This window comes from Meles meles, chromosome 1, assembly GCF_922984935.1.
Source record: "Meles meles chromosome 1, mMelMel3.1 paternal haplotype, whole genome shotgun sequence".
In the NCBI taxonomy this organism is placed as follows: Eukaryota; Metazoa; Chordata; class Mammalia; order Carnivora; family Mustelidae; genus Meles; species Meles meles.
The window spans coordinates 151,278,452-151,303,191 of NC_060066.1; the positions used below are offsets into that span (position 1 = coordinate 151,278,452).

The following is a 24,740-nucleotide window of genomic DNA, read 5'->3' on the forward strand; positions in this document are numbered from 1 at the left end:
AAGGCAGGTTTATCTCTGAAATGTTGAAAGATCAAAATGTATCTCTCTACCTTTTTTCTCCTTGACATTATGAAGATGGAAGTGAATCAGAATGGGACTCCGTCATTGGTAGAACATGCATTAAAGCAAGAGTATAAGCCTTGATTCTTTAGCTTCTAAACAGCTATTAGTCTTTAAGTACTCAGTTATTCTTGGAATCTCTTTCTTGATTGTAAAAGTATGCAAGCTGCAATTGTTGTTTGAATGCAATGAAAATTTTATAAGATAGAATTGTTTTTCAGTTAACGCTAATTTCTGTTGAAAACTAGCACTTGAGTAGGCTTTTGGGGGGGATTGGTTTGTTTCTACATTTGGTAACAGGATAGCAAAGCTTGATTATGATAAATTCCTCTGTTGTAGGAGGGGACAGTGTTAAAAATGGTTGTTAGTATTCTTACTGAGAGTTCTTTTCTAATGTCTTTGTACTGTTTCTGAATGTTTAAGATGGTGTTACTAATTCTTTTAAGTGAACTAAGTATCAACCTTTCATTTTCATTTGGATGGTTTTAGAACTATTCAATGAATAGTGAATAATAGGGAGGTATAAATAAGTATCCTTTCTCTGTGCAGAAGTTCCTTGGCGTTCAAGGAGTGGTGTTCTGCAAACTCACGCAGCATTTACAAAAGCTAACTGCAGAAGGTACTCATGGCTTAAGATCATCAGTAGTTATTGTCTTGTCTGGCCTGAAATAGTTCTTCTGAAATCAGTACCAGGCAGTGTATTTAAGTAATAAGGAACAATTCAGATGTATAGCCTTTTAAAACTTGGTGGAAAAGCAGTTGTTTTCAGGTTTGATGAAGAAACTTTTCAGAAAAGAAATAAGATTTTATAGCTGCCCAAAGACATGGAACAGGCTTTTGAGTAAGTGAAAGGATGATTAAGGAAGGTTCGATTAACCAAAGCCCTTTTTTTTTTTAGTAATATCTACACCCAATGTGGACCCTGAGTTCAGGAGTCACAGATTCTTCTAACTGAGACAGCCAGGTGCTGCCCCCGCCCCTGAAGCCTTTTTTAAATGAAGCATTTTTAATATTTAATCCTGGTGTGCTTTGGGAGGAAAAGGGAAATCTAGAAACCCTAGGAAGTACAGTTGGGAATTGAAATATATATTCAATTTTAAGTGATACATAAGTGGATTTTAAGACTCAAGTCTTTGAATATACTTAATCCTTTCCAGTTTTCTAATTATAATGAAGCATGAAGCAGTTGGCTTAGTTCACATCAGGATTCTTTGGGGAAATTCTAGGCACCAGATGTTTGAATTTTCTGAGTAATTTTCTATCATGGAAAATTTCAGGCATACTCAGAATTAGCAGAATAATGTAATGAAGCTCTAATGAGCGTATCACTCACATTTGGTGCTTACCCCCTTCTAGTAATTAGCGTGGAGCTATATAGAAATTGGAACATCTCCACCATTGACTTACCATGTAACCTGAGTTAAGTTCCCTCTTGAGATTTTTTTTCTCCGGTAAAATGGATCACTGTCTCACTAAGTATTCTCATCTCTCAGGGTCGTTGTGATGATTCAGTGACAAAATGAGTATAAAACACGTAATACGGCGTTTTGCCTATTGCTGGCACTCAGCAATATTAGTTCCATATCTCATTTCATAAAAAATGAAGTAAATACTCAAAGAAATACATGAAATACATTGAATATATTGAATTTGTTTAATATATTCAGTATATTGAACTTATTCAATATACTGAATATATTGAAATATATGAACAAATATAAATTTTATTTTACTGGTTGTGTCCTGTCTTATGACTTGAGGCTGCTGTTTTTTTAATATGATGTTTAGGTAAGTGTAAGCAGTTACTTGCCCCACTCTAAAAAAGTCTTTAGGAATGAAATGATTTATTTTTCTGTAGCTGAGACTTTTCTTAGAAATACAACTTTTCCCAGGCTTCCCCCACCCCCATGTTTCCGTAGAATAGGATTGTCTGATAGAAGTATAATGCAAGTCACATATTTTATTTAATGCAACGTACTCAAACGTTACATGTGTACAATTTTCTAAAAAAACTGAGATGCTTTCCACTCTTTCTTTGATTTAAGTTTTCAGTATCCATTTGTGTACTTAATATTTAATTCGGGCTAGCCAGAAATACTCAATAAATAACCATGTATGGCTAGCATCTACCTTATTAGACAACACGGCCTTGAAATCCCATAAGGTGTTCACATTCTCTGTGCCTACAGCACATTTTTGAAGTGTCATGGGAGAGAGCCATGGAGAAGATAGAATTAGAACCACATTTTCCCCAAAGCTATTTACGTGGTCAGTCGATTCTGAAGATTCCTGATTGATTACTTCTTTGTTTGTTCTTACAGAAATGTATCAGCTTAATTCCAGATGATGATAATTTTTTAACTCCTTGAAGTTATTTATGGTATTAATGATAGTAATACATTGCTCTGTAATTTTTGTTTTTCTTTCAAATTAATTTTTTTATGTATTAGATATTTGGTATATATATGTATAAGGAAATATAGCACTAAGTAGTGTATAATAGTTATGATGTTATCCTTAATGATGGTGTGCTTTTGTTTTTTAAGATTGCAGCAAAAATTGGAGGTGATGCTGGTACATCACTGAATTCAAATGACTATGGTTATGGGGGACAAAAAAGACCTTTGGAAGATGGAGGTAAGTTATAGTCATAAGTATTTTAATTGTTTCACACACAGGTTAGTTGAAGGTGATTTTCAATATTCTTCAGTTTTTTTTTTTTTACTGAAACATTGCTTTTATAATGTTCTTAAAATTGTAAGGTTTATGTTGGCCTCAGGAGAAAAGTGGGGGGGGGGGAGACCTTAGACAAGGTAGGTAAAATTTTGAGTCACAAATCAGCCAGTTTTGTCTTAGTAGAAAACAACATTTTCTCTTTTAGGATTGTGCCAGATTGACAGTTTGCACAGACATCTTGTTAATATACTAAAAAGAGCAAAAATATAAAATGTTTAGAAGACATTTCACTGGTTTTTCTCATCATATGCGACTTAATCTTTATATGCTATGTTTTCATTGTTTTGCTATTTCAGATTTCACTTTAAAGGTTGATGTTGCTATAGCTTGCTACTGTAGTGTGTTGCAGGTTATACCTTTTTTTATGTTACTTTTTTTGTTTTAGTACCTTGTTTTGTGTTTCAGGTTTAACTCAAAATGTGGCTTAAAACAGATTTACAGTGCTTTGTATTTTTTTAAAAAATAATTGTTGAAGCTTCTGAACTTAGAAGTCTGCAAGTATTTTTTGTTTTAGATGTGATGTATGAATTTTGATACATTTTCTTTTTGCCCTTTTATTTACTTAATTTTTCTTTTTTAAGGAGGATTCTGAATGAGCCTGTAGAATGTATTTGTAGCTTTTGATCAGGTGTACTTGGTTTCCTTTTATTTAAGTGTCTTTCACATTTATAGTGAGGTTTTAATATACAAAAAAATGAGCTAATGATGCTTCAGATGTTGTATGTAATGTATTCTTTTTATTTTATGTGTAGATGGCTCTTGGACAAGTCCGAGCAGTACAACACACTGGGAGGGAATGCCCTCTCCTTTTAAAGGCAGGAATTTTTATTTATTACCTGTGTTTAGTATGTAACCGTGAAATAAACCAGTGGATTCTTAAATGGACACAAATAATTCTTGGATTATGTGTCTGAATTTTTGCTGCACAACATTCTGATGTTTAATCATTTAAGTTTGAAGGGGGGAGGAAAATGTAGTACTTTCAGATGCAGGTTGTCTATTCTAAGGTATGCATTGTATTCATCTGTGTAAAGGATGTAGATGAAGGTAGTCATGTAGTTGCTTTGAGTTTTTCTGCTGAAGCGTATGCCGTGAAATGTTTGGTTAGGAATAGTAGAATAGTTTAGATTGAGATTGCCTTGTAATGTGATTTTTTTTTTATTATTTTGCATAGCCTGTGGTCACTGTCAGATACACTCAACTTTGATATGTCAAATTTTCACATTTTGATAGGTTCTGTTTTTCTTCCAGTCTTCAGTTCCTACAGTGGGAAGCATCATTAGCCTTTAGCATGTGATATTTTGCTAGTAATGGACCTAAATACTTTGTCTTGTATCATTCTAAAGTGCTTAACATACATTAAGGTCAGTGATTTGATAAAATCAAAAAGAATTTTTTTAAATGTCTGTGCATCTTTTAAACATGAAAAGAATGAAAGAAATGTAATGTTTCTTTTGATTACTAAGAGTTGGGATAAGTTTTATCACTTTTGGTTCAAATGATCAACAATTACCTACAGCTGTTTCAATAAGTGTTTACATTGATATTCTTGCTTGGGCACGGGTTAGCTATGTCTTGTATTTGTACTTACTGGCAAAAAGTTAAAAGGCTCTTAATTTTGCAGATCAACCTGATGCTAAGAAAGTTGCTCCTCAAAATGACTGTAAGTGTTTTAAATTGGTTTGAAAGCTAAAGTAACTGGATTTTAATATCAGAGTTTTGTTCCTGGTTTTTGTTTGGTGTCTTTGGAGTTAGTTGATGGCCAGAACACTTTAGAATGACTGTCTTTGTAAATAACACTTCTTGTCTTCATAATCTCTCACTTGAATTATGGCTAGGCATATATTCATACGATTTGATTGCTAAATTATTTTCATATTCAATTTTATAACTCCATTTTTTAACCTAAGCTTGTGCCCCTTGAGAAAGAACAGTTTGTTTCTATGTCATTGCTAATGATACCTGCTGTTTCACTGACTTTCTTGCCCCTGTCAATGTTGATTTAAGTATTCTGCCTAAAAGTTTACTCTCAAAGGTGGTGTTTTCTCTGTGTATGGGAAAGATTTTAGTATTGCTTGATATAATTGTATTATTAAATATGTGTGAACTTAAAGTTTTCATTTTATTTGATTTTTTGGTAGCTTTTGGAACACAGTTACCACCGATGCATCAGCAGCAAAGGTATAGTGAAAGTCTTTTCAAAGAGTACTTTGCAAGTTTTAGTTGAAATGTCTGTAAAAACACAAATTAGTGTATAGTGAATATGTGCCTGTATATTCTTTTTGTTTATTCATTTCTGTCCATTTTAGTTGAGAACAGAATGACCATTTTTTCTTTTTGAGTGAGATATATTTGTAATTTGGAAGGAAGGTAGAATTAGCCACATATTTGAAGAACTAAAGCAAATGAAAATAATTGTTAAGAAAACATTCCCTGAACCTCCACCCCAGCTCCTTTTCAGTTAATGCTTTCAGACTGTTTATCTACCATACCCACCTCACTTGATGTGTGTCCCATTAAGATTCTGCATTTTGACTATGAATATGTGCCTGAAAACCTAGTTTAAGCCATTAGACTTCCATTTTTATTGAATTACCTTTTGAATGTAATCACTTCTCTTTCTTTGAAGGAAAATGTTGGTTTTTGTTTTTTGTTAGCAGGTCTGTAATGACAGAAGAATACAAAGTTCCAGATGGAATGGTTGGATTTAGTAAGTAGCCTAATTTTTAAAGCTTTGAAAATAATCAAAACATACTTTATGTAGTCTTAACGAATAATTTTTTTCCTTTTTTCTTTACTAGTAATTGGCAGAGGTGGTGAACAGATTTCACGCATACAGCAAGAATCTGGATGCAAAATACAGATAGCTCCTGGTAATGTTATTCTCTTGCTATTTTCCCATCCAAGTACTAACCAGGCCCGACCCTGCTTAGCTTCCGAGATCAGACGAGATCGGGCGCGTTTCTCTTGCTATTTTCAAAGTGACTAGAAAATTAGCACATTTTTTTAAGTAACTATCGAAAGTGATATTATAATCTTTTTTTGGCCTAAAATATTTTTGTGTTTTTTATTTAATTATAGACAGTGGTGGCCTTCCAGAAAGGTCTTGTATGCTAACTGGAACACCAGAATCTGTCCAGTAAGTATGAAATCATACGCCTGAGGCCAGCCCCTCTTTCCTACTAAAGGACATTGCCCCTAAATTTAATGGATTTTATCCTGCACAATTAATTTTCCCATTTTCTAGCTAATTTCTAACATGATATAAAAATGCTGCAAAATCCCTCCATCTTAACAAAAACTGTCCTTTAACCTCACATTTCTAGTTCTCTGCCTCCTTACACAATAAAACTCCTTAAAAGGAGTAATCTCTTCACCATGTCGTTTGCATCTGTTTTCGTTTTGTCTTGAGCTTCTATGAATCAGACTTTTATTCCCATAGTTCCATTGAAGTTGCTCTTTTCAAGATCACGTATGGCCTCTGCATCTTTCCACCCATAAAGGTTGTTTGACACATGGACCCACTTTCCTAGAGATAATTCCCTCCCTAGCTGCTTTCTCAGTCATTCTTGGTCGTCCAGCTTTATCTTCCTGGCGTTTCAGTATGAAAGTGCCACAAAATTCAGTCCTACAGTCTGTCTGCATGTACTCCTCAGATGACTTCATTTACTCTTTCACAAACTTTAATATGTACCTTTATATATTATAAATTTTATGTACTCCTAAATTGTTATTTTCAGCCTTGCTCTCTTTTTCTAACTTATAGACTCCTATCAAGCTGCTCACTTAGTATTTCCACTTGAACGTCTACTATACATTTCAGACTTTGGATTGTTCATAATTGTTTTCCACCCCGTTACCCAGTCTGCTTTGTCCTCTACTCATCTCAGTATATGGCAGCACTGTTTTAATACTCTTATTTTTTTCTTTGGGTTTCTGGTTGGCACAGTCCATTAAGCACCAGACTCTTGGTTTCAGCTCAGGTCTTGATCTCAGGGTTGTGAGGTTGGGCTCTGCACTCGGCAGAGTCTGCCACTCCCCTACCCCACCCCTGAACATGAGCACTCCAAAATAAATTTAAAAAAATTTTTTTAATTACCTTTATCTTTTTCTTGTCTTTCATTTATCCATAAGCAATTCTTTGGTCATTTTTCCTCAAAATTTATTTGGAATCCAGCCTCTTCTTGCCATCTTCTATACTGTTGCCTTGTCTGTCACTATTTGTCTATATTTCAACATGTTTCTATTCTTTTTAGCCTTGTTCAGAAGTAGTCTGTTCTTAGAATAGTATAGCCATATAATCTTTTCAAAATGGGAATCAGTTTATGTCATTATTTTGCTCAGATCCTCTAATGCTTCACCATGTCTTTATCATGGCCTGATTTACCTGCCACCTTTCTCACTTCATTTTTTACCTCTCTTCTCCCAACTCACTGTGTTTAAGCCCCTTTTAGCTTTTGTTCTTTCAGCACCCCAAGCATGCTTCTCATTTGAGATCTTTGCAAATTCCTGTTTCTTCTCTCTGGAACATTTTTCCCTCTGATATTTTCATAGTTACTCCCTCTCTTCCTCTACATTTTAGTTGCTATATCTTATCAGTAAAGTCTCTTATGTCTGCTTTGCATGAAATAGCATATCTTTATGCGTACACATTCTGTCCCCCCTTATCCTGTTTTAATTTTGTTTGTAGCACTTAACCAAACATGCTCTTTTTAGTTATTTAATCAGGGTAAGCTGTACCAGCGGGGACCCTGTGCATTTCATTCAGTGTTGTAATTCTATTACCTAGTATAGTACTTCGTATATAGTTAACATTTCTTAAGTATTTTTGAATGGATAAATAAATTTTAATGTGTGAGTGACCAAAGTGGTGTTTGTTTTGTTTGTTTTTTTAAGATTTTATTTATTTATTTGACAGACAGAGATCACAGGTAGGCAGAGAGGCAGGCAGAGAGCAAGGGAGAAGCAGGGTCCCCGCTGAGCAGAGAGCTGGATGTGGGGCTCGATCCCAGGACCCTGGGATCATGACCTGAGCTGAAGGCAGAGGCTTTACCCCACTGAGTCACCCAGGTGCCCCCAAAGTGGTGTTTTAAAATTGGAAATACATCATTCAGTTATTGGCAGAGTAGCTTAATTCTTAGATGACTTTCAAAGTAAAGTGGAAAAAAAAAAAGAGTGCTACTTCTTGGAAATTTAGGACTATTCTCAAAAATACTGCAAATTGTATACCTAGAAAATTTATTGTGTTATCATTCTTTGTCCCTGATATTTTCTTTTAGTTAAAATTGTGAAATTAGCTTTAAGCCACCTAACCCTGAATTGGGATGGGGGAAGTACGTGATTATATTATTTTGTGTTTCTGTATTTGGATAAGTTTTTGAGTATGCCATAACTTATTGTTTGACTCCTAATTTGTTAACAGATCAGCAAAACGATTATTGGACCAGATTGTTGAAAAAGGAAGACCAGCCCCTGGCTTCCACCATGGTGATGGACCAGGAAATGCAGTTCAAGAAATCATGATTCCAGCTAGCAAGGCAGGATTAGTTATTGGAAAGGGGGGAGAAACTATTAAACAGCTTCAGGTATTACTCTGTAAAGTGATTAGTTTTCATCTGTTTTGAAGCCAGTTCGTTTCCACTTCCCTTTTGTTAATACGTATGATTTCTGTGATTAATAGGAGCGGGCTGGAGTTAAAATGGTTATGATTCAAGATGGACCTCAGAACACTGGTGCTGACAAACCTCTTAGGATTACAGGAGACCCATACAAAGTACAGGTAAACTTAAGTTTATATTTTACATAGAAGGATTTGGGAACAGAATGGACAAAACACATAGGAATATAATTACAATGTTTTGAGACATGCCTTGTAAATTGGGTGTTTTGTTTTGTGTTTTGTTTGTACTTCAGCAAGCCAAGGAAATGGTGTTAGAGTTAATCCGTGATCAAGGTGGTTTCAGAGAAGTTCGAAATGAGTATGGGTCAAGAATAGGAGGAAATGAAGGGATAGATGTAAGTAAAAATACGCATTCAGAGATGGTTGTATACTAATTCATAAATACATGTGTTTTTCCTGTTCAGTGTTACATAGCCTTCTTTAACATTGGATTCCTGCCCTCCCTCCCCATAACTTACACCTTAGAGTACAGAATATAAATCTTGTTACTCTATTTGATGCAACCATAGTGCTATATATACTTTTATGATTTGAAATAGATTAATTTTCAGGGAATAGCTTTCCTTAATACTTAGTTTTCTTTGTATAAGGTCCCCATTCCAAGATTTGCCGTTGGCATTGTAATAGGAAGAAATGGAGAGATGATAAAAAAAATACAAAATGATGCTGGTGTTCGAATTCAGTTTAAGCCAGGTGAGTACATATTTCGTTATCTATATGTTATTAGCAGTTAATTTTTTGACATGCATTGTTGCTAACTCAAACCATTTTGTTTGTTTTAAAGATGATGGAACAACACCTGATAGAATAGCACAAATAACAGGACCTCCAGACCGATGTCAGCATGCTGCAGAAATTATTACAGACCTTCTTCGAAGTGTTCAGGTTTGACAGATGTTAATATTTTCATTGTTTTCATTTAAAAAATATTTTTCTTCGAGTCTGAAAAGGTCCCCCCCATTTAGTTTTATATAAGAATTTGTCTGATAATACTTTGTTAATAACTAAAAAGTTTGTTGCTTTGAGGTAGACATCCTAGAGCAGGAAGGTAGCTATGTAAGTGGATTATCTTGCTTATCACAATATAAAAATGGTGGGTATTACTTGTTGACTGTTTGGCAGTCATATCATCTCCCAGCCTCTTTAAACTTCTGGTTTAGGAAAATGAAGGTTGAGGAAGATAGACATGGAATGACTTTATCATGGAAAGAAGAGTACACTTCTATGTTGACTTTGTTTCTTTCCTTCTCTAGGCTGGTAATCCTGGTGGACCTGGGCCTGGTGGTCGAGGAAGAGGTAGAGGTCAAGGCAACTGGAACATGGGACCACCTGGTGGACTACAGGAATTTAATTTCATTGTACCAACTGGGAAAACTGGATTAATAATAGGAAAAGGCAATGTATTTTAAACTCTTAATGTTTTGATATATGGGTAAAAATTTAACACATGACCTGATTTTTCTGGATGCTATTTCTAATGTACATCAGTAGCAGTGATTTTTCCTTGGCTGTATCTTAGGTTGATTTGTAACAAAAACATAAAGGAGGGGCCTTATATATAAAATAAAAATGTGATAGGAATCACACTGGCTACTAGAGAAGGGACCAGCAGTTTTAATTATCAGTGTGAGAAACTTTTGACCGAAAAAGTGGTTTGGATGTTTGTGTCATTTGCTTTATCCTAACTCACATCTTCTTAAAATTTAGAATTTTTAGTAAGTTTGTTGGTTTATGTTACTTATAAAAGCAGTTTATTTGAGCCAAATGTTTTGATAAGTTAGTTTTTCTGTTATAATTCGTTTTATGGTTGGGTATAGACATACTAATTTAAGTCTTAAAAACTTGAGTGTGTTTTAGGAGAAGCATGAAATGCCTTATAGAACTTGATTTACAAGTGTAGAATAAATGGAAAATCTAAAAGAATATTGGCAGATGGGATACTGCTCAAAACTTTTTTATGGCTCTTTTAATTGTGACCATTTTCATTTAGGTAGTTCCTTTTGTATCCTTTGAATCTTTAGATAAATTATTGTGTTTTGATTTTAGGAGGTGAAACCATAAAAAGCATAAGCCAACAGTCTGGTGCAAGAATAGAACTTCAGAGAAATCCTCCACCTAATGCAGATCCTAATATGAAATTATTTACAATTCGTGGCACTCCACAGCAAATAGACTATGCACGGCAACTTATAGAAGAAAAGATTGGTGTGAGTGTGCTTTAAACGTCAATTTCTGGGGTGCATGTCTGGCTCAGTTGGTAGAGCATGTGAATCTTGATATCTAGGTAGTGAGTTCAAGCCCCCACATTGGGCAGAGAGCTTAATTTAAAAAATAAATAGGGGGACACCTGCGTGGCTCAGTTGGTTAAGCAGCTGCCTTCGGCTCAGGTCATGATCCCAGCGTCCTGGGATCGAGTCCCACATTGGGCTCCTTGCTCGTCAGGGATCCTGCTTCTCCCTCTGCCTGCCACTCTGTCTGCCTTGCTCGCTCTCTCACTCTCCCTCTCTCTCTCTCTCTCTGACAAATAAATAAATAAAATCTTTAAATAAATAGGGATGCCTGATTAAGTTGGTTGGGCATCTGCCTTAGGCTGGGGTCGTGATCCTGGGGTGTCCTGGGTTTGAGCCCCACATTGGGCTCCGTGCTCAGCGGGGAGCCTGCCCCTCCCTATCCCTGGCCCTGCTTATGTGCTCAGTCTCTAATGAATAAATAAAATCTTTTAAAAAAAGAGATCAAAAAAACCAAATACATAAATAGATAACTAACTTCAGTTTATACATAGATCCTCTTTAGTTAAATAAGACATTAATTCACATGTTTCTATAACTGCTATATAGAAAAATGCCAATTCTAGTCTAAGATTATGTTTCATCTTATAATGGGTACATGTAACATAGAGAAGACTCTCGAGCAGTGAAAAATAACCCAATTAAATATACATTTATAAGGGTTTAGAAACTTGTATTTGGGTGTGGATAAGTAGAAAACGGATAATGTTACAGATACGATGTTAGGGTTGGAGGGTTATAGAATATACTTGAAGGACACAGTTAATGGGAATTCAGTATTTAACAAGGGCTTACTTTACTCAACCCTTGTGAGGCAGATATGAATTATATGCATCCCCCACTTCAGAGTAGAAATTTACAAATCCAACTCTTAGACTGACAGTGACTTTTAGGGGAGTTTTAAAATATATACTACTTGAATGCTTTCCACCTCTACACATACCACACAGCTCTGATTCAGAATGTCTGGAACAGGGCCCAGCATCTAATTTTAGAAGGGTGTTCCAGGTGATTCAGACACATGGCCAAATTGGCAAATTTTTTCCTTTAGAACAGTTTCCTGGTGGTAGTACAAAAAAAAATGCATAGAGTCTTAAATGTGCTTTCTTACAAATGAGAAACTAGTGTTTTCTTGCATTGTTTTACTATAGAGCGTAAGGGACCATTTTAAATTATTAATAACAATTAGAATTTCTTAGGAAAATTCTCCTTGATGTTTGCCGCACTGTGGATGGAATACAATAGAAGTTTGACCCTGTTTCTGTCTACAGAGAAAGACAAATAGATGTATAAAAGATGCTTAAAGAATGTCTTATAGGGGTTCCTGGCTGGTTCAGTCAGTAAAGCATGCAGCTGTTGATCTAAGGTTGTGAGTTCAAGCCCCACGTTGGGTGTAGAGATTACTTAAAAATAGAAAGAATGTATTGTAAAAATACATACAAACATTGTAAGTTCTGTGGTATGGACAGTAAGTGTTTAAAAACGTGAAGAAAATAATTCCGGACTTGGTAGTGGCAGAAATTGATGCTAGAAAAATGAACATGTCTTGGTTTTGGGTTTTATGATTCCTAACATGCATGGATCAAGGTTTCCAATAGCTTGATGGTCAAAAAGATAGGCTGTTACAGAGAAGCAGTTTAGTATGGTGGTTAAGAGCATGAGACTGAAGTCATGTTGTTAGAGTTCAGAATACTCAGAGTCATTTACTAACTTTGTGACCTTGGAGTAAGCTATTTATACTCTTGTTTGCCTCCCGTTTGTTCTTCTATAAAGGAGAATAATAGTAGCTGCTTTACAGGGTTGTAGGGATGAGTGTCTGGCACATAGCCCTGTAAAAATAACTGATACTTTTTCAGTAATCCATTTTTACTTTTCGGAAAGGATTGTTTATGGATAATGCAAGTGAGTGATAATGACAAGAGGTAGAGACTTAAAAGGATAAAATAATAAAAAGGATTTTAAAAGTCATGAAGTTTAGTTTCATTATTTTGTAGTGAGAAAATAGACAACCAAATGTGGTTTAAGCAGTTTGCTCCAAAATGTTATTATCCATATTAACTGCATGAAAGCTGTGTTAGGGTAGTTAAATCTAGTCTAGTGGTCTTTACAAGTTGGATTATGAACAGGAAAATCAACTAAGCATTATTAACTATATGGTATGATATAAATATGAAGATCCAGGGGCACCTGGGTGGCTCAGTGGGTTTAAAGCCTTTGCCTTCGGCTCAGGGTCATGATCTCAGGGTCCTGGGATCGAGCCCCACATCGGGCTCTCTACTCAGCGGGGAGCCTGCTCTTCTGCCTGATTTTGATCTCTCTGTCAAATAAATAAATGTTCTTTTTAAAAAAAGTAGATGTAGAACGGATACAGAAAAAGAAAAGCTAGAGACACATATTTCCATGACTAAAATAATAAAGGAGTAGTAAAAAAAAATAAAGGAGTAGTAAAAGAACTATGAAAAGGAAAGCAAAATAACAGAAGGGAATAGTCTGAAAGGAATAGAATGGAAGGTAAAGGAGATGTTTCAGTTTTTGCTGATGCTGTTGATTATAATGAATTTACATGTCTCAGTGTGGTAACGAGTTTAAACAACATGAATGAGGAAATGAAGGAAATCTAAAATATGTTGCTTGTGGCTGTATAAAAGGGTAGAAGTGGAAGGTTAATTTAGCCTTTGACTTGTTCAGCCATTACCATTTTTCTGATTTTTTTTTTTTGTACATCTTTTTGCTTTTTTATAGGGTCCAGTAAATCCTTTAGGGCCACCTGTACCCCATGGGCCCCATGGTGTCCCAGGCCCTCATGGGCCTCCTGGGCCTCCAGGGCCTGGAACTCCAATGGGACCATACAACCCTGCACCTTATAATCCAGGACCACCTGGTCCTGCTCCTCAGTAAGTATTGAGTTTGGTTTTGGGGTTCCCCCCCCAAAGATTGTAGCTTTTGGTAAATTGCATTTTTATAATGATTTCTTTCTTTTCAGTGGTCCTCCAGCTCCTTATGCTCCCCAGGGGTGGGGAAATGCATATCCACACTGGCAGCAACAGGCCCCTCCTGATCCAGGTAAAAGACATTATTCATGTGTAATCTATATTATCATTCCTATTACCCTCATAGGTTTTCTAATCTCAGTTCTACATTGTGTGCATTTTCTGCACTGATTGTTTCAGCGGGAGTCTTGGTTTCTGGTTTTACCACGGTGTATAAGATTGGTGTGTAAATGGTTTGCTTTCAGTGAACTTTTTTCTACTTCAATTTGGCTTTCTGCCCTTTCAGCATGATAAGAGCAGAGTGTTAAAAGCCAGAAGCTACAAGAAGAAATACAATGTCTTAGTTTTAAATACCAGTCCATCAAAATGTATAATGTGTTAAATGTGACATTATCCATGAAAGAATAGTGTAAGTTTATTTATAGAATTATCTGAGTATCTAATGGAGCATTTAATACTTGAGTATTAAACTTCGAAGTTTCCAAATAAGATAATAAAAGCCGTTTTCATATTCCTGATATGGTAACTTCACATATTAGTAAAAAAACAGGGCTGTGTTTAATATCTGCATGTTAGAATTCAAAAATACATTAAGTTACATGTTTTCTCTGTTCAGATCTGGATTTTATATATATATTCTATTTTGTTACTGCATCTGCCATCCTCTAGTTTTCTTTTCATTGATGGTCAAAGGTGCATTCATCAAAATCAGCTAACACTTATTTATGGTCCTTCTTTCTCACCTACTACCTATCTTTTAGGCCTCTTTCACTGGAGTAGTTTCAAGGAAGGTACTGAATTATGGATTCCTTTCCACACTAGTGTATTTATTTTTTAAAAGAACCTAAATAATTGATTTAAATGAAATTGTTTTAGTGAATTTGATTAAACATTCTTGTTATTTAAATGTGGCCCTATATTATAACATACTTTAATTTCATAGGAAGTGTGCTCTTTGGAATATGATTGCACAGCATGACAATAAGCAAATAACCACAACCACACTCATTCAAGAAACAACTTGAGTGTGCTAGGATGTGGGTATGCAAAGATTCGTTTATGTTCTAAAGCAGAAAAGTGCACTCTAAATGTTAGCAATGCTGTGATGGACTGAGAGTTAAATATAATTTAGTGTATAATAGTATAAACATCTTTTAAGAATGAAGACTTTCCATTCCCTCTTGTAAGCCAACTGGGATGCTGTGATTAGGCAGAAAAATTTAAGAGATTCAAGAGTTTGAGCTGGTTAAGGGGTGAATTTATATTTCGAAACTTGGATTTGTAGGATTGCACCTTATGAGCACTGTTTGGATTAGTAACATGATTGAGAGAAATGTTGGGAATCAGAAGTAGTCTCTATCACAGTCTCGATTTCACACTGGGAGTAGTAGTGAAGTCACCACATTAAGAATTGGTTGATGAATATGGCTTACAGTATTCCCTTTGGAAAATGAAGTAACCCATTTAGCTAAAAGATGGTAGCTAGGGTTAGATACTGCTCATATTAGATTTTGCATTATGTAAAAACCAAAATAATTTATTTAGAGGAAACTTCTGGTGAACTTATTAACATTCTGGTATTTAAATGTGGCCATGACAAAGTTCATATTTTCAGAACTAAATCTTTTTCTATTAAAAAAAATGGGCTATTGGGGCACCTGGGTGGCTCAGTGGGTTAAGCCTCTGCCTTCGGCTCAGGTCATGATCTCAAGAGTCCTGGGATCAAGGCCCGCATCGAGCTCTCTGCTCAGCGGGGAGCCTGCTTCCCTCTCTCTCTCTGTCTGCCTCTCTGCCTACTTGTGATCTTTCTGTCAAATAAATAAAATCTTTTTTTAAAAATGGGCTATTAAAGAATTTATGTAGAAGTCAAGAACTTAGATTTCAGAGTGAGACAGACCCAGAGAAGTCGTAATGCTACACCTTTAGTAATTGTGTGGTAGTTAAGCAAGTTTTTTAATCCCTCTGTATCTTTTTTCTTACCTTTAAAATGATAAGTGAAGGATAATCATGTTGAATGAATAATTAATAAAATCTCTGTATGAGTTATGTCTAACTGTTGCATTGGTTCTGTTACACCCTCTACACATTCAGGAGTTCAAGTATTGTTTTCTGAAGTCTGTTATGTCTTAGTTTCTCTGGCCAGAGATGGTGTCAAATGAAATACTTGTATTAGTATATAGGTAATGACACAATTAAGATATAAACGTGCAACTTAGAAAAGCAGTGCATTTATTACTTGAGGGAGGTTTGGAGGGTGGATAATGCCTTAAAATTGTATTACCTTAGTCATTGTATCACTCTAGAAATCCTTGCTCCTTTTTTCTCAAACTTTATTAAACAGCTGAGACTTGATACTCATTTGGGATAAAGGCTACACAGATTTCATATAGACACAGACTTTGGCTAAGGAAATTACATTTTCCCCGATAATAAACTTTAAGATGTATCTGTAGTGTCATACGATATTCTTCATATAAAGGACAGAATCAAGAAGAGGATTTCTGTTTCTGATTGAGAGATCTCAAACCGTTACTGCATGAGCTTGATTATTATGAAGGATGAAATGAGGAAACATAACATGGTCAAAGGCCAGATAATGAACATGGCGACCTCTGAAACGTACAAGCAGTTTACTGTGACCAGAACTTGAGTGTTGGAAAAATACTGATAAATGGGGGAACATAGGGTTAGAATGGGAAGGACAAATCAAGGGGTTAGATCATTAAAGATACTGGGTGATGATAATGTTGCACTTAAAAGCTTTGACAACCCTGAAGACTCTGGAATTAATGAAGAATTTCAAGTAGGGCAATAATATCAAGTGTATGTTTTACGATAATTATTGTAAAATATGATGAGATGAAATATGGCTAATCTGTTTATTTTTTAAGATTTTTATGTTGGCTCTACATCCAAAACAAGAAAGGACAGAATTCATAGTTCTTATATAATTGTTTCTTATACACATTAGTTCCTAGAAATCCTTTGCTTTAGTCATTTGCCATGTAGAACTGCTATGCTTGAGGCAAAACCAGTTTAGGAAAAAACCAAGGCAACAGGATGGTTTGAGGAAAAGCATCAAATTTGGAGACATGATGTTTATTCCTATCCTAATTCTGCCACTCAGCTAATTTTCCAGGAACATCACTTAATGCCTGTACCTCACTTTCTGTAATTAAAGCTAATGAATGTTAATTAATAGAATTGTAAACTTCCCATTTACTATTTATTTTTTGGTAGCCATTTAATTTGGGGGTCTACCAAAGAGTGTGTATGTGTGTGTGAGAGAGAGATTATAGATTCAGATGCAAACGTTGAACTTGTGTTTATTCTAGCTAAGGCAGGAACGGATCCAAATTCAGCAGCTTGGGCTGCCTATTATGCTCACTATTATCAACAGCAAGCACAGCCACCACCTGCAGCTCCTGCTGGTGCACCAACTACAACCCAAACCAATGGACAAGGTAACTATGGTAATTAAAGAATTTATTTTGTATGTAGAAGTAGAAACTTGTGTTTGGAATTATATATGAAGTACATCAATGTATAAAACCTAAAATTTTACAACATTTAATTATAGCTTCAGTGAGCAGACTTTCCGTTTTTGAAAATAAGTTTGAAATAATTGCAGACTTTCATAAAAGTTTAAGTTGCAAGATGTATTATAGAACACCCAGGTAACCTAGCTGTTAATTTTTTATCCCCACCTCACATTTGTTCCATTATCCTGTCATACATGTCCATATCCATTACCAATAGTTTTTCAGGACCATTTAAGATCAGGCTGTACACATCATGTCCCAGTAATCTTAAGTACCCTTGCTGCATTACTCCAAAAATACATTACTATCATACAGCCCTCCTAAACAGTACTATCCCAGTGCAGAACCCTTAACTCAGATTTCACCAGTTGTCCCCTCAGTTTCTCTTTTCTGATCCAGGATCCCATCTGGCAAAAAAGTACAAACATTTTGTTTTATGAAACGACAATCAGATCAACATAAGTTCCTTCAACTTTTCTCACAATAATAACGTCATGCTCTTGAGGTCCTTCTTGGGAGTTAGCAGTACCTCAGAAATAATCCTGTGCTCTTAGGCATTATATCATGGGGTCACATAATGTTGACCTGCTTCATTCCTGGAGATGGTAACCATAGTCACTTCATCATGTTGGTGTTCACCAGGTTTCTATACCATAAAATTGCATTTTTCTCTTTGAAAGTAAAAATTGTTGGAGAATTTATACTGAGACTATAGGAGTATTCTATTCCTAACAGCAACTTCGATGATAACATTCCTGATTCAGCTACAGCTATGATGATAATTCTTTTTACATCATTCATTTTATATTTATATATCTTAGTTGGTATTGTAGGGAAGAAGTATTTTTTCTATTTATACCAGTATGGCCTCCTGTTTTATTCAACATGTCGTGTTTTAAACTTTGGCCAATCAGGAGTACCTTCAGGATGGCTCCTGTATTCTTTTGACATGTCTGTCATTCTTTAAGCACATCTTTACTTTCTTGCACAATAAGATTCTTATTTTGTGCTTCCTGGGCTCAAGCTTCTAGAATCAGCCATTTTTCCCAGGAGCCCTGATTCTGTTTAATAAAAACCACCATCCAAGAAACCAAACTCAGTGTGTTCATTGCTACCAAGGTGTCATTGCTTCTAAATCCTTTCAGCATAAAGAGCTAGGAAATTTACCTGCATGTATATCTGTATACACATTCATGAAACAACATAAATATCTACACATGTATATATTTTTAAGACTGTCGTATCCCCTGCAATTCCATTAAAACACTTCAGGGTTCTTTGTAGCTTTTCCCTTTACATGCTTATAAATTGTGAAAGACCTTGTATAATCAGTGTGTTTCCTTATTTAACCAATGAATTAAATGCTCATGTGACTATTCTTCCATTGTATATAGACAGATTTTCTCTGTTGACTGCCTCTATACCTCATGCTTCCTGTGTCTTTGGCAGGAGCAAGAATCCCACTACCACACAGCACCCTCAGTCACTATGGCAGGCTGCTCCCAGTTTCTCCACTCAAGGAACAGAAGGAAAGGGCCAAGAATGTCTTTGGAAACCCTTAATCTTACTATATTTTTGTTTTTGTTTTTCTTAAACAAGGAGATCAGCAGAATCCAGCTCCAGCTGGACAGGTTGATTATACGAAGGCTTGGGAAGAGTATTACAAGAAAATGGGTATGTTCTACATTTCTTTTTTATACATTTAATTAAATTGAAATTGAAGCATTTAGTAAATACCAATAGAAGGATGAAGATTCCGATCAAACGATGTTTGAATATTTTTTATTACTGAGACTTCTTTTATATTTAACTTTTAAAATCTTGAAGTGGAGAATAGTTGAATGCATTCTCAAATCACTGAACTTTTAGGTGTATTGGGATTGTTACAGATAATTCTTAAGTTTGTGGTCACATAACAAGGAAGTGTTTTTATTTCTAAATGCATTTGTCAACCACTTAATAATTGAAACTAAAAATTGCTCCATTGGCGCACATAACACTGGATATTACTTGGCTTTTGTCAACGATAGTTACATATATTAGTAGCCTAACTGGCATAGGTTAAATTCTGGAGTGCCAAGCAAAAAAGGGTTGTATGTGGTATTTTCTGCTGCAAAATAAAACTGACAGTGACATACTGCATTAATTACTTAAATAACATTTGCATATATGAAAAAGGAAAAAGTCACCCAGAAAAGCCATTTCCATTCAGTAACTGTAGAGCATATACTACATGCCAGACATAATGATAGAGCTGAGAATGTGATTATGGGTATAATAGCTAGGAGCCCCTGTCCTTCTGCTTATATTCTCATGGAGGATACAGTTGTTAATCAAGTACTTTGTCAGGTATATTACTACGAGCTGTTATGAGTGAAAAGAACTATATTTCCACTAACACATCAAGTGTATAGCTTCTGGTAGCAGAAGATTTTGAACTCCCAAGAGGGCATAAATCCCAAGTCTGTCTCCCGAATTTGCTTTTTCCTGGGACCACTTGGAACCTGGGAATTATTACTGTTAACCCTTGAATAATAATGTTAAGTTTGAACCTAATGGGACTACTTATAAGTAGATACTTTTTTCACAGTACTGTAAATGAATTTTCTTTATGATTTTCTCAGGGTTCTGTTTTTTGGCTTAGTCTGTTGTAGAATACAGTATGTAATACTTAAACATGCAAAATATGTGTTAATTATGCTATCTGTAAGACCTCTGGTCAACAGAAGGCTATTAGTAGTTCAGTTTTGGGGAAGTCATAATCCCTGAGTTGTTCAAGGGTCAGCTGTATTTCTGAACAAATAGTTTTGCTTTTAGAAGCCTGTGGTGTTACTCATTTAAAATTAACTCATGTATACCACAGCCACTTGTCATAAAAGAAAGCTAAACAGACTTAGCCATCTTTCACTGGTACAGAACAGATCTAAAGATGGTAGAATTTTCTCATAAGATACAGTCTATTTGAGATTCTCAGTGTAAATTTCAATGTTTTTTTTTTTTGCCCATGGATGTTTTGTCATCCTCCAGAGAAAGAAGAAATTCCAGAAGGGTAGTTATATTAATCTTCTTGTGTAGGATACATTTACCTGGTGATAAGAATGTTTTATACAGCTTGATAATCTGTTTAAAGAAAGAAAAATTGTTTCTCCTCCTAAACAGTATATTCTGTTTAGGGTGATCATATAATTTATTGTTCAGATATGGATAGTTTTGAGAATAACTAAGGATGCTATTCTGTCAGAACTTACGGTCACCCTAACTTTTATGAAATAGTGTCACCATTTTAAAGATTTGAACATTTGCAATTGCTGCAGTTAAAAATCATTGGATCTGACTTGTATTTTCACAGTGGTTAATATGCCAGAGATGTTCCCTATGTTAATATTAAAAATGAGTAAAAATAGGCCTGTATGTGTACTAGAGAATTATTGGGGAATTAGTGCAGCTTGCGTTTTTGTATATTTTATCATTCATTTGCAGCATAGCCATTAATTACTGTTTTAACTTTTTTATACTTTACTTGCCCAAAGTGAGGGGTGTGTGTTTAATATAATCTGTGAGGTCTTAATACCATTCAGATTTTTAAGGATAGACTTCTCACCTTGCCATTCTTTCTTCATTTTCTGTCTTTACTCTGCTGACTATAAAATTTTAATTTTATAGATAGTGTCCTGGACTCTGTTGAATCCTTTGTGGAGAAAAAAAAGTTACAAAAATAACTAATATTGTGTTTGGCTTAAGAACCTCCTATCCCCTACCTTCTTTTTTTTCCCTTTCCCCAGTCGTGTGTTTTTCTGTAGCATGACAGTGATCAGCTGTTAATTTATGGAGCAAAGAATTCTCTCACTTGTAAATCTTAAAGAAAATAATGTTAAATTGCCAGGTCTTTAATGATAGCTACAAAGTCAATTTATTTTTTTTCCTTTAAAAGTTCTTTTGTTAAATGACTGGTTGCTTTACCCTCATTTCTCCTAGGTGCATTACTGGTTCTTAGGATACTTTTAGAACAACCACACATAAGTGACCTTAAATTAGTTTTCAAGATTGATCTTTATGTATTTATGTATCTGTGTATGTATTTAAAGTAATCTGTATACCAACGAGGAACTTTAACACACAACCCTGAGATCGAGTCACATGCTTTACTGAGACAGTTTTCAAAATTTTTATATTTTACTTTTTTATTAAGATTTTTATGTTTATTTCAGAGAGAGAGCTTGTGAGCAAGGAGAGGGACAGAGGGGGAGAAAAGCAGGCTCCATTCCAAGCGTGGAGCCCAAAGCGGGCTTGACCCTACCACCCTCAGAACATGACCTGAGCCAAAATCAAGAGTCAGGTGCTTAAGTGACTGAACCAGCCAGATGCCCTCAAAATTTGAAAGGGAAGAAATAAAATATTAAATATAAAAGATAATTGCTTTAAAGATAAAATCTTTATCTCCAAATCCAACTCCCATGTTTGGATCTTTAAAGATAAAAATCTTTATCTCCAAATCCAACTCCCATGTTTGGAGAGGAACTCTTGAAGTTGAACTCTTCCAGTGGCAGAACTGGGATTTTCTAGGACTTTGGACCTTCCAATTCCCAATCCAGTGTCCTCTTTACCAAACTGGACAGGCTGTCCCAACTTTTGAAGGCAAATTTCAGCTGCTTCTCTTTTTTCTTTTCTTTTCTTTTTTTTTTTTTTTAAGATTTTGTTTATTTAACAGACAGAGATCACAAGTAGGCCGGGAGGAGGGGGCGAGCAGGCTCCCCGCCGAGCAGAGAGCCGATGAGGGACTTGATCCCAGGACGCTGGGATCATGACCTGAGCGGAAGGCAGAGGCTTATCCCACTGAGCCACCAGGTGCCCCTCAACTGCTTCTCTCTCTCTCTCTCTTTTTTTTTTTTTTAAGATTTTATTTACTTCACAGACAGAGATCACAAGTAGGCAGAGAGGCAAGCAGAGAGAAAGGGGGAAGCAGGCTCCCTGCCGAGCAGAGAGCCCGATATGGGGCTTGATCCCAGGACTCTGGGATCATGACCTGAGCTGAAGGCAGAAGCTTTAACCCACTGAGCCACCCAGGCACCCTCTCAGCTGCTTCTCTTAACACAAAATACTAATCCTATAAATTTGTCATTGTCTGCTTATAAGTAAATAAGCCTCTTGAAATAGGAGTTAAGTTTTTAAATTAGTTTTGTTTTCTGAAACAATTCTGAATTTCCTAGGTTTTTGGGTTTTTTTTAAGATTTTATTTATTTGACAGAGATCACAAGTAGGCAGAGAGGCAGGTGGGGGGTGAGGGGAAGCAGGCTCCCCACTAAGCAGAGAGCGTGATGTGGGGCTCGATCCCAGGACCCTGAGATCATGACCTGAGCTGAAGGCGGAGGCCCAACCCACTGAGCCACCCAGGCGAGCCCCTGAATTTCCTAGGATTAACACCATCAGAATTTAGGAGAGAAAGTCATAAAGATGAGATTAGAGAGAGTTAATGAAGGAAATTTTAAGTCTTAATAAGGAATGGCAGCCAACATGGAAGAGTAGGTATTTTTGAAGCTAGAATGAAGGAAACTTTTGTAATAAGTAAACACCCTAAAGACATGAAACAGGATTTCAAAGTAGAGACTGGAGTAACCCTTTGGAAGAGGGATAGTGAAGGCATTTTTGGAAAAGCTGAGAGTGAGGAAGGCCCTTAACAATGTTAAGCACTGATATGGTAGACTGTCACCTTTGGTGTGTGGTGCCTTAATGGGTAAAGGCCCAGGGGGATGGGTGGTGGAGGGTGAGTGGTAGGGAAAAAGTGATTGTGGGAAAGATGTAGGTGTTTAGAGATAATTTAGAGTGTTGGGCTGTAATAATAGAATGTTACGTGTGAACTCTAGGCCAAGTCTCATCTCTTGAGTAAAATGAAAGTAAAACCAGGGTGCCTGGGTGGCTCAGTGGGCTAATCCTGAGCCTTCGGCTCAGGTCTGATATCAGGGTCCTGGGATCGAGCCCCACATCTGGGCTCTCTGCTCAGTGGGGAGCCTGCTTCCCCCTCTCTCTCTGCCTGCCTCTCTGCCTACTTGTGATCTCTCTCTGTCAAATAAATAAAAAATCTTCTTTAAAAAAAGAAAGTAAAACCTTTCACATATTGTAAACCTATATGTAAATATTAAGTGATATTCTAAAGCATAAACTAAAACTATCTGGCCTCAAAATAGTTTTTGAACCTAAGGATAAAGGGAGCTAGCTAAGGACATTCCTAAAAGGGGCAGAGAGGCACAAAAGGCTAGGGGATAGCCAGGTCTGAAGTAGATAGGAAGAGTTCTTCGGTTACTTTCTGCAGGGCAAGATGAATCACATTTGTCCCTCAGATTGGAGGCATGAGTTGAGTTTTTCTTTGGAGACCTTCAAGATTGGAGTGTGAGGTGCTTACAGCTTACCAAGTGCTTGTTTTCCTTAGAGTCTAACATGTTTACCTTTCACTTTCCGCAGAAATACTTGAGGGGAGGGTAGGGAACATTTGAGTTTAATGTATTTTCTTAATGTGTCTCCCTGTTTCTACCATCTTACATTATTTTGCCTCTAAAATGAGTAACTTGACAGTGATCAGTTCCTTTTTGTAAACCCAAAGTAAAAATTGTTGGTGTCTTAACCAAGTTTGGCCTTAAGTCAGCAGGTTTTCAGGTGTATAGTTTGTAAGAGATATTGTGTAGTTTTATTACTGTTGATAATCTGGGGTATTTGGCGGTTGTCATTGAAACCTGTTTCAGATTTGCTTTAATTTAGTGTCTCCTCATAGGATCAGAATGTTAAACTCAATTCCTCTTTGAAGAGAATTAGGAAAAGCAAAAATAAGAATTTTGTTTATATTACATGGGATTTCTCTGCTATTACCTGTATTTATAGAAGGGGGGGTTTTCTTGGGTTTTTAAAGTTACTCATAAATGTTAAAATTCTGTTCATTAATTGCTTCTATTCACCCAGTTTTGTGATGCTGATACACACTAATTTCTGCAGCTATATAAAGTTAACCTTGTTGGCAATATCCAGCAAAACATAAAAACAGCTTTCTCTGTGTCTGTGCTTCAGTATTTTTTCTCTAGCCATAATTCATCAGGTCAAGTAATTACAGGCTAAATAAAATTCTCAAAGGAGCTAAATAAGAAAACACGTGTTCTTTCTTACTACCTTTCTATTTCAAAAATTTTATACCTTCAGAAAACTGGAAAATAGTATAGCAAACATCCATATTTGTATTTTCTACTCAAATTCAACACTTCTTAAAAGCTTACCGTATATACATTGTGTCTGTGTGTATACGTATTTATTGTGCCTAAGCCTTTACAAAGTAAGTTGCAGACTTATTAGCATGTACACACCATATTTAAATTTCCTTGGTTGTTAGGAAAGTGTCTTTTGTTGCTGTGTTTGTGAGTTTTGTTAAGTTTTGTTTAATCCAGAGCCAATTTTAGTTTTGTGA

General features: G+C 35.8%; 1 protein-coding gene across 14 annotated transcripts in view; it reads left to right on the forward strand.

Annotated features, from left to right (window-relative positions):
• Nucleotides 1-24,740, forward strand: part of FUBP1 (far upstream element binding protein 1) — a 33,797-nt gene that overhangs the window by 2,808 nt on the left and 6,249 nt on the right. For 4 of the 14 annotated variants that reach the window (XR_006818735.1, XM_046008842.1, XM_046008823.1 and 1 more), the window contains exons 2-19: nt 2,607-2,697; nt 3,549-3,611; nt 4,421-4,459; nt 4,938-4,977; nt 5,454-5,506; nt 5,598-5,669; nt 5,878-5,935; nt 8,219-8,381; nt 8,477-8,575; nt 8,710-8,811; nt 9,067-9,169; nt 9,261-9,361; nt 9,730-9,871; nt 10,523-10,683; nt 13,507-13,658; nt 13,748-13,827; nt 17,090-17,227; nt 18,896-18,970. Coding sequence is in view for 13 of the 14 variants with exons in the window: in XM_046008842.1 (XP_045864798.1) it covers nt 2,607-2,697; nt 3,549-3,611; nt 4,421-4,459; nt 4,938-4,977; nt 5,454-5,506; nt 5,598-5,669; nt 5,878-5,935; nt 8,219-8,381; nt 8,477-8,575; nt 8,710-8,811; nt 9,067-9,169; nt 9,261-9,361; nt 9,730-9,871; nt 10,523-10,683; nt 13,507-13,658; nt 13,748-13,827; nt 17,090-17,227; nt 18,896-18,970 (1,732 nt within the window). In the remaining variant the exon portion in view is untranslated. The remainder of the gene's footprint in view (nt 1-2,606; nt 2,698-3,548; nt 3,612-4,420; nt 4,460-4,937; nt 4,978-5,453; nt 5,507-5,597; nt 5,670-5,877; nt 5,936-8,218; nt 8,382-8,476; nt 8,576-8,709; nt 8,812-9,066; nt 9,170-9,260; nt 9,362-9,729; nt 9,872-10,522; nt 10,684-13,506; nt 13,659-13,747; nt 13,828-17,089; nt 17,228-18,895; nt 18,971-24,740) is intronic. The other 10 variants (XM_046008855.1, XM_046008893.1, XM_046008938.1 and 7 more) reach the window with 7 other exon arrangements.